The sequence below is a fragment of the Terrapene carolina genome, unplaced genomic scaffold (assembly GCF_002925995.2).
Source record: "Terrapene carolina triunguis isolate 2854851 unplaced genomic scaffold, T_m_triunguis-2.0 Scaffold85, whole genome shotgun sequence".
Taxonomy (NCBI): Eukaryota; Metazoa; Chordata; order Testudines; family Emydidae; genus Terrapene; species Terrapene triunguis.
In genome coordinates, this window is record NW_020664436.1 from 26,940,923 (window position 1) to 26,951,364 (window position 10,442).

At 43.8% G+C, this 10,442-nt stretch overlaps 1 protein-coding gene across 1 annotated transcript in view; it reads right to left on the minus strand.

Moving 5' to 3' along the window:
- LOC112110793 (sulfotransferase 6B1-like) overlaps positions 1-10,149 on the minus strand; it is a 10,831-nt gene extending 682 nt beyond the window's left edge. The window contains exons 1-3 of the mRNA XM_029911027.1: positions 10,027-10,149; positions 5,292-5,386; positions 1,439-1,595 (exon numbers count right to left, since the gene is read on the minus strand). Of these exons, the coding sequence (XP_029766887.1) occupies positions 1,439-1,595; positions 5,292-5,386; positions 10,027-10,090 (316 nt within the window). The 5' untranslated portion in view covers positions 10,091-10,149. The remainder of the gene's footprint in view (positions 1-1,438; positions 1,596-5,291; positions 5,387-10,026) is intronic.
- Positions 10,150-10,442: the final 293 nt, after the last annotated feature.

Here is a 10,442-nt window from a genome sequence, read left to right on the forward strand (position 1 = left end):
ATATATATATATATATATATATATATATATATATATATATATATATAATCATTTGTTAGAGAGAAAGGATCATCACTCCTTGATTGAAGTTGTAACTAGCTTTCCATTGCAAGGCTGATTTTGGCACATCACAGCCTTCATTCCCCCATCTATATCCCTAAGAATTGATCCTTTCTTCTTGCGACTCTACATCTAAGGTTTGTGACCACAGGAGAATTCTTTCAGCAATCTATGAGGTGAATTGGAGAAGCCATTTCTAAGTTGTAGGATTTTTTAAAAATACAGGTAAAGTTCTTGGTATATCTTATTGATTTGGTCATACCATATCTCAGAAATAACTGGCCCCAGAAACATCCATTTTGTTATATTCAAGAGTCATTACACCCGTTCTGATTTGGCCCCAAGTGTGTAGCTTTTTTTCTTGATAAGATGGTCTTCAAACTGCAAACTAAGCATGTGTCTTGTTAGGTGTGGTGCTTATTCTTAAATAAATGTAGGGGAAGACATCAGATTCTCCATGCACACTCCACCATTAGCAGCTCTGTTCTTGTGTGCCAGCCTCAGCCTCTGGCAGCCAGAGATCCTAACTCAGGGCCTGATAATGCCCCCATGATTCATAACCCACAGAGGGGAACTTCCACACATGAATCTGATGTATTCTCTGTGGAAGGTGGGGTGAACTGTCTTCACATCATCTTGTCCTTTCTCTAGATCCACACATCAGGAGAGGTGGGTCAGTGGTGAGGCTGAAGGAAAGACAGATGTAGTCTCCCCACCAACGGACGGGATTCAGTGAAATCCCAATGAAAGATAATAGAGCCCCATGCTAATGTGAGCTACAGGTAACCCCACTGTATCTCGGAGTACTTCCTGAGCTAACCAGTGGCAGTGCCAGAGTCACTGCAGCAATTGTATTAGGCGATTTCAACTTCTGCACTGATTGTGGCGCTTCTACGTTAGCTCAAGATTCCACAGCCACCAATAACAGCCATAGAACTAGCCCAGGGACAGTCTGGCTCAACACCTATAGTTGGATGCACTCTGGATTTTATCTTTGGCCTGGGATTGGAGGTGGCTGTTACATGCTCATCACAGTGGGGGTTATCATTGCTACTCTAGTGGCATCAGAGAGGCCTTTCCCTGGCCATCCGCCCAGCAATAAAAGGTTCCTGGATACTATCCCAGCAAGACAGATGTCCTGAGCCACTAACCCTTGCAGAGGACTGTGCCTTCACATCACACCAGCAAGCTAGAGTTGCCAAGCCTGTGATGTCACAGAGGGCCAGGCTTTTACAACAGCCCTAAAAGATAGGGATGCTGCAGCCAAGACCTCATCAGAACCTCCGCCTTCAGTTCACCCAGCCAGCTAGAGGTGCTGTGCCAGTGACTTCACTGCAAGAGACTGGTGATCATTTATAGGGAGTTTTCAGAAATATATCTTTACGGAAGAAAATTTTCCCAAATGCTCCATGAGTTTTGGAGGATTTCTCTTTCATAGCTTTGAAGCTGCTCTTCTCTGCAACAGTCTGAATCTCTTCCTCACTTAGAGAGAACCCAAAGAAGTCAGCTATTTTTTTCAGTCCTAACATCTGATTCTGAAAAAAAGGAAGATAAGAGTGAATATTATTGAAATAATATTCCATTTGGATCTCACCTGTGGAGTGATTATAAGAGTATCTCTGAAGGGTTTGTACTTTCACAGAGCAGAATTACTGTGAAAAATCTGCAACTACTTCCTTTTGCATCACTGAGGAACTCTAAGAGGTGTAACTTCCAGGCAGGTTCTGTACAACGGGCCTTGTCCTGAACTCCTTACTCATGGAAGTAGGATACTTTGTCTAAATGAAAAGTGGGCTCTATACTTTTTATATGTGGCTGTGCATACAAGTGAGTAAGAATAATACCTAGAGCTTTTGAGCACATAATTGAGTCCAGAAAATTTATACCTGTTAGTATTCATACACTTCAGGTGTGCTGAAGCAAAAGGCATTGCTAAGAAATGTGCAAATAAGGACATGCCTGAATAAGGAATTCTATACCCTTCACACACCAAGTGACGGTGCATTTTGACAGATACAATAGTGAGCAGAAAGAGCTGTTCTAAGGGGATTTGCCAGTAGTCGACCTAAAAATAATAAGAGGAAAACTAGGAGAATAAAATAAAATAATTCAGCCCCTCAGAACAAGCCAGGAAACAGAATTTCCATCCCACCAAAAAAATTGAATTTGCAGGACTTTTAATCAAAAATTAGGATGAAAGGCCAAAAATTGAACTTCTGCAATATTTTGTTTCAGACATGCTGAAATGTTCCTATTGTGGAAAGGTTGTGGTGTTTCCAAAATAAAATATGATTTCTGGGATATCCAGCAGATCACCTATCTGGCAGGCAGCCAAGGAGCCCAGTAGCCCAGGGAGCTAGGGAGTCAGCTGCTCAGGGAGCCTAGGAGCCCACCTGTCCATTCATGAAGCAGGTATCCCTGGAAGCCAGACACCCAGACTCCTGGCCAGAGGCAATTATGGTTTTGTGGGGCCACAGCAAGTGGGATCCCCTCCCCATCCCTTCCACCTGCAGACCTCCCACACCCCTCCCAGCAGTCCTGCTGGGGAAATGGGGTTGGGGCATGGGGGCTTGCCCTACCCTGCCTGGCACTCCTGCACTAGTACCCCAGCCTGGTCTGCCCACCCCGGTGCTCCTGCCGGGGATGGGGCAAGCCCCCGCACCCGCATCCCACTCCCCAGCAGGAGCACCAAAGCAGGCAGAGCAGGTTGGGGGACCCATTTTTCCAAAGGCCTCCAATTAGCCGGGGCCCCTGGACACGGGCCCCATTAGCCCTGTGGCTAATCCGCCACTGCTGGTAGTTAGGGAACTGGTGAGCCTGGAAGCCCAGCTCTGCAACTGCTCACCAGATGGGCTGCCAAGGAGCCTGGCTGCTGAGGAACAAGGAGCCTGAAAGCTCGGGACAACCCCAGTTCCACCACTGAGGCTGCCAAGAAGCATGGGAATAGAGAGATGGGCAGGAGGGGGAGCTAGCAGGAAAGCAGGCAGGGTGGCCAGTAGGTTGGCCTGCCTGGTTTCCATCTAAAGTGTTGAAGCAATCTACATGTAGCGTCCATAGAATCAGCATTTTCTGTTGGAAAGCTGACAACCTCTTAGAGAATGAAAGAGAGAGAGAGAGAGAGAGAGAGAGAGATTGTATTAAGATTTTTCTAAATAGATTTAGTGTGGGGCCAAGGTACCACACTGCAGGCACTGAAGAAATTAGATCACCCTGTTTTTATTTTATTTTTTAAATAATCTCCCAAACACCTTGTCCAATTTGCAGCAACCCTTCCAGGAAAAAATCTACCCTTTATCTGCCCTTTATCACAGCTGTGAAATTTCAGGTGAATTCATTTCACTTTAGCAAGGTTGGGTATCGGGATCATAATCAGACTGCAAACTGAACACGTTTTCCCCACCGTGGAAACCTATTACACAAGTTGTTAGCGTTTCCCCATGGTCACTCTCCATATGCTTTGTGGTAGCTGGGCATAATAGGAAGGCATGCTAAAGACAGCCTTGATTTACAAATGGAAATTATTGTTAGATGGCTTTGTGGATTTTGTCAGTGCTTTACACACTTCATGTTACTGTAATTTAGGTTTTAATTCAATATGTAGAATACAATCCCATCCAGCTCACTCATGTGTGAGATTTGGAGAAGTCCACATTGGTTACATATGGGCATATCTTATTGTCCTCCATTTTGGCAAAATTTCCCACTAAAGACAATTAAAGTTTTGACTGAGTGAGGGCTGAAAAACTTGGCCGGTTTTATTGTGAAGATGTTTTATCTGAGTTTCAGAGATGCAGCGCACCCACCCCCCAATACTGTTGATGTTCAGTATTTTTGAATATTAAGCCACTGGCTCATGTTGACAGTATATGTCAAGGCTGCTTCCCCACTTTGAACTTTAGGGTACAAATGTGGGGGCCTGCATGAAAACTTCTAAGCTTAACTACCAGCTTCGATCTGGTCCGCTGCCACCACTCCCAAAATGCTAATTCCCTTCCCTGGGTAGCCTTGAGAGACTCTTCACCAATTCCCTGGTGAATACAGATCCAAACCCCTTGGATCTTAAAACAAGGAGAAATTAACCATCCCCCTCCTTTCTCCCACCAACTCCTGGTGGATCAAGATCCAACCCCCTTGGATCTAAAAACAAGGAAAAATCAATCAGGTTCTTAAAAAGAAGACTTTTAATTAAAGAAAAAGGTAAAAATCATCTCTGTAAAATCAGGATGGAAAATAACTTTACAGGGTAATCAAACTTAAAGAGCCCAGAGGAATCCCCTCTAACCTTAGGTCCAAAGTTACAGCAAACAAAGATAAACACTCTAGCAAAAAGGTACATTTACAAGTTGAGAAAACAAAGATAAAACTAACACGCCTTGCCTGGCTGTTTACTTACAAGTTTGAAATATGAGAGACTTGTTCAGAAAGATTTGGAGAGCCTGGATTGATGTCTGGTCCCTCTCAGTCTCAAGAGTGAACAACCCCCAAAAGAAAGAGCACAAACAAAAGCCTTCCCTCCACCAAGATTTGAAAGTATCTTGTCCCCTTATTGGTCCTTTGGGTCAGGTGTCAGCCAGGTTACCTGAGCTTCTTAACCCTTTACAGGTAAAAGGATTTTGGAGTCTCTGGCCAGGAGGGATTTTATAGTACTGTACACAGGAGGGCTGTTACCCTTCCCTTTATGTTCAGTATTTTTGAATATTAAGCCACTGGCTCATGTTGACAGTATATATTAAAAAAATCTTTATTAGGCCTGGTGTAAGTGGGTGCAAATCCATTGAAAGATAACGGCGTTACACCTGCTTACAGCAAGGCTGATGTTGGCTCTTGGTAATCATTTCCCCATGAAGTGGATACTATTAGATGTAGGCCTTATTCATTCCAAAGTCTCTTTGTTCCTAGATTCAAGTTTCTTGGCACCTTGGTGGTCACAGAGGATGAAATTCCACCCTACTCACAGGTCTAGAACTAGGATTATAGGACATTTGCATACCATTTATTTCATCATAGGGATTAAGTAGAGCTGATTTAAAAATTTCCACTGAAACATGAGGTTTTTTTATAAAATGTGGCTTTTTGATTAAATTTTCATGAAAATTTCTGTTTTGTCGGTTTCTGTCAAAAACAAAATGAATTGTATAGGCCTTGCATGGGCTTAGTAGCTGTGTTGTTATCATTAGTTATGCACTATTTCAGTATGAAGTAAAGATTCCTTTAAACAGCATTAACCTCACCTCTTTCAGCTCTTCATAGGTTATCGCCATAACATTTTCATCATCCATATGCTTGTTCCATTCAACTAAATAATCAAAATAGGAGCCCCAACACACTGGAGAAAAAAAAACCAGAAAATCAGAATGATTCAATAATAATGAGGTAAAGATGAACTGAGACAAGGAATGTGGACTCCTTTTATAGTCTTAGGCTGACTTCATGGTGTCAGACAGGTTTTGAGGTGAGGACTACACTAACACATTTTGCCACTGCTCTTCTGAATAGGAACAATAAGTGTTCCTTCCATCTGACGGCTAGTACTGGCCACTAATGGAAGAGCACACATCTGGTAGGTGAGTAATTCTTAACCTGGGGTGCACGCACCCCTGGGGGTGCGAGATGCCCTTTCTGGGGGTGCGAGACATGCCAGATTTTTTTAGAAGGTAAATCATTGAAAACACAAATTAAGCACAGGCATGTAAGTACAACTACTTTGTTTAATCAAATCTATGTATTTATTAACATTATATGTTTTAAGGGGTGCAAGAGGGGTGATAAGGGGTGCAAGAGGGGTGATAAGGGGTGCGAGAACATATTTTGAGAACCAAAGGGGTGCAGGCTGCAGTAAAGGTTAAGAACGACTGTACTAGGTGGAAAGGACTAAACACCCTCTTAACCACCTTAGGGACATAGCGTAGAAGCTTTCCAGCCAGCTGAACATTCCAGCGCACTCCTGTTTGCCATGGAGACATCCTGTCTGACTGCTGGCTGGGTCGGAAAGGAGGCTCTCCTTTGCACTGTTCCCTATCACAGCTGAGTGAGTGATAGATTTTTTGGTTCAGTGAACCAAAAAATCCAAAAAAGAATCTGGCTTGAATTGAACCAAAAACAGTGTTTAATTTTTTATTTATTTTTTTGCTGAATCAAAAAAGTAGAAAAAAATAGTTTAAAATCAACCAAAATGTTTCACTTGACTCCAAACAAATTTTATTTTGAGTTATTCATTTTGATCCAGCCGTTTTGGATTCTTTTCACCCTTTTTGTAGTCTTTTCTTTAACTGACCAAATTTGGAAGTGAAATGCGATTTTGAATAGAAAAGTTTAACAAAATATTTCAAACTGAAACAATCAAAATGAAATGATTCAGAATGATTGAAACAAAATGTTTCCTCTGTTTAGAAATTTTATTTCCAAACAAAACTATTTACCAAATTCAGCCTGAAGTCAGCAAATACTTTTGACTCCCAAAAAACAATTAGTTGAAAACATTTTGCTCACCTCTATTCCCTTCTTTATGCACCAGTGGGAAGAATTTTAGCCTTCTACACACTAAATGAATTCAGCTTATGCATAGATTAGCAGAAAAAAAAGTATAGGGGGAAGTTGTTTTGAGTTGGAATATTGGGTTTGGATTTCTAGGCCAGCATGCTTATACCTATTGTGACAAAGCTCTGTCCTTGTCTCCGTGGGTCCCTCGTTTCCTGGCAGATTTCGCTAGCCTCAGAGGCTCACTGTGACCCTCTATATAGCCTTTCTCTCTAGCGGCAAGGGTCACAGCCTACTGAGCCATTTTCATCATAAGCCAGCAAGGGAGGTGAGGAAAAGCTATCCTCCCTTGCACTGTCTCTGTTGTCTCCCAGTCTCAGTGATTAATGAGGGGGGCAAAGAGGGGAGCCCAGGCCCACCCTCTACTCCGGGCTCCAGCCCAGGGACCCTAATAGTATCAGCTATGGTAGCTGACTTTTTAGAAACAGGATGTGTACAATTCCCTGGGCTACTTCCCCACAGCAGCCCCCCACTTCCTCAAGATCCACTTCACCCTTACCTCAGGGCTTCCTTCCTTGTGCCTGATATGGTGTGTACTCCTCAGCCTCTCCAACAGCCCAACTTCCTCCTACAGCTCCTGACATGCACACCCACCTGACTAACTGGGAGGCTTTTAACTAGTTTCAGCCAGCCCCTGATTGACTTCAGGTATCCCAATCAACCTAGTGTCCTCCCTGCCTTCCGGAAAGATCTTAATTGGCCTCAGGTGTCTTGATCAACCTGGAGCAACTGCCATTTGGTTACCATGGTAACAGGGATTTGTTTAGTCTGGGGCTAACATACCTGTTTCTCACTACTTTTCTATAGCCATCTGGCCTTGCCCCGTCACATAACCCCCCACCCCCTCTGCTCAACACCATAGAGTTCGGCAACTTGGGACACCAGGCATTGCTGTGGTGGCATCCAGCCCTGTGCCGTATGCGGAACTGGAACGGTTGGAGGGATAAGAACCACCTGGTGACCCTTGCGTTCTTTTCCTTATTCTGCTGCATCCACTGGAGGGGTGCATGGTCCATCACAAGAGTAAATTGCCGGCCTAAGAGGTAATAACACAATGTCTCCATAGCCCATTTGACAGCAAGACATTCTCTCTCAACTACTGCGTACTTCTGTTCTCTTAGGAGCAGCTCTCTGCTTAGGCAGAGGATCAGGTGTTCTTCTTCTCCAACCATTTGTGACCGAACCACCCCCAACACCAACTCAGAAGCATGTGTTTGTAAAATAAATTCCTTGTTAAAGTCCAGGGCTATGAGTATGGGGTCATTACAGAGGGCCGCCCAAAGGTCTATGAATGCCCCCTCTGCTGCATCGGTCCACTTCACCATGTCTGGACCTTGGGCCTTCACCAGGTCCATTAGGGGACTTGCCCTAGTGCTGAAGTGGGGAATAAAACGTCTGTAATAGCCTACCATGCCTAGGAACGCACGGGCCTGCTTCTTTCGGGCCGGCCGGGGCCAGCTTTGAATCGCCTCTAGCTTATTCGTTTGGGGCTTCACTATGCCCCTTCCTACAATATATCTGCTAGCTCTATGGCGCATTTAGCAGGTTTAGCGGTGAGGCCAGCCCGCCTTATGGTGCGCAGTACTGCCTCAACTTTCTCCAAGTGGGTTCCCCAGTCTGGCGTATGGATGATGACATCATCTAGGTACGCAGCTGCATAACTAGTATGGGGGCGCAGCAGCTTATCCATGAGGTGCTGGAATGTGGTCGGGGTCTCATGTAACCCAAAAGGGAGGACGGTGTACTGGAATAGCCCGTCCGGGGTGGAGAACACTGTCTTTTCTCTAGCTTCTTTAGTCAGGGGAATCTGCCGATACCCTTTTGTCAGATCTAGTGTAGTCAAGAATTGGGCACTACCCAGTCGATCAACCAGTTCGTCGATGCGTGGTATGGGATATGCATTGAATTGGGATATTTCATTCAGTTGGCAAAAGTCATTACAGAATCTCGTGGTACCGTCAGATTTAGGCACTAGAATGATTGGACTGGACCACTGACTGTACGATTCTTCAATAACCCCTAATTCTAACATTTTCTTTACTTCGGCCTTGATTTCTTCTCTTTTGGCTGCTGGGATACAGTAGGGTCTCAATGTTACCTTGGCTCCAGGGATCGTGCAGATATGGTGATAGGTCTCAGTTGTCCGCCCCGGTTTTGTAGAGAACACATCTCGGTCACGATTAATCACATCGGTTGCCTCAATCTTTTGGATCGGTGTCAAGTTCGGTGATATCCTCACTTGCTCATGTAAGTTATCCTCCTGGGGAAGGGTCTCCTGGGTGACTAAGCATGCCTCTCGATTGTGCCGAGTTTCCTCCCTGCCTTCTGGAAAGATCTTAATTGGCCTCAGGTGTCTTGATTAACATGGAGCAACTGCCATTTAGTTACCCTGGTAACAGGGATTTGTTTAGCCTGGGGCTATTGTTGATGTCGCTAGGCATAGCTATCAGGTAACTCGGGGGGGTGGAAGGCCATAAGTGCTGATGAAACCCCCCTGCTCTGGGTCTAAGTGAGCTAAAGCAACTCCATCTTGTGAACTTTAAATAGCCTCAATGCTAACCAGCCTAAAAGCAGAATATGTAATGGTCAGCTTTTTAGCAGACAGCTGCAGTTTCACTCACACTAGCAAAAGCAGTAGTGATAAGGAAGAAGGGGGGGGAGGAAGGGGGGAAGTCTACTACGTAGAGGCCTACAAGGCCAAAGATAAGCATGCGGACGAGAACTTTTCTAACACGCCACAATGTAGTGCCTACTGTAACCGCTGTCGGGAAGGGAGGGGTGGAGGGGAAACAGAACAAAGGCTTACACACAAACAGCTTGGAATATAAAATGGGAAACTTGCTTGTATTTGTTGTGCTTCTGATTTGAGACATGCTGGTCTCCTGAGTGCCTTTTCGAGATCTCGAATAAATTTGGTTTGCTTCTCCACCCTGGTGTGTCTATTGGTGCGACGCACACCGGACAACGAACCCCCTGTTGCCCCCTCAGGCCCTCTGGGCCAGCAACACTAACATACCTGTTTCTCATTACTTTCCTATAGCCATCTGGCCTTACCCTGTCACACTATTTTAATAAGTACTGTATTAGCATAGTCGGTAATATAACTCATATTTAATTTCCTAAATCTGTGTTTCAGACTATATAAAGTTCAGGGTAATGGTGGTCAGGCCGTAAGAGCTTACATGACTTACTCAAGATCACAGAGGGAGTCTGTGTCAGTGAATGAATTCTCTTGATTTCAGGGGTCACAGTCTGATTTCAATTACAACATTTATAAATCTAGAATAACTTTAAGACCAAGAAGTTTTTCTTGAATTATAACAATACAACTGAGATCAGAATCTGCCCTACGTCTTCCTGAATCCCAGTGCCCAGTTTTGCCAATCCATTAATTACAGAATAGCTAAAAAACAGAAAAACAGAGTGTACATTTTCCATGCATAAAAGCTGTAAAATACTCATCCCATGAGCCAAAGGAGGGAAGTGTAGGCATATTGTTGTAAAAATGGAAATAAGATACAGCGGTGTCTTTTAGATTTCGAACCAGCAGCAGTATCTAAAAAAATATAAGTAAATGAATTATTTGTTTAACACTTGACAGTCAATACAAAGAAGTTTGTACTTTTCCTAGCACAATGAGATCCTGGTCTATTACTAGGGCTCTTGGCACTATGGTAATACAAATAATTAATAATAATTAAGTAAGAAAAAGTTTATATTTGTTTAACAATCACAGCATCAGTGGAATCAGTTTAATTAATTTTACCTTATTTGAAAAATAAGGAATGGCTAAGCTCATTAGCAGGATATTTCTGCTGAAATGATAGCAGAGAAACAGTAAACAT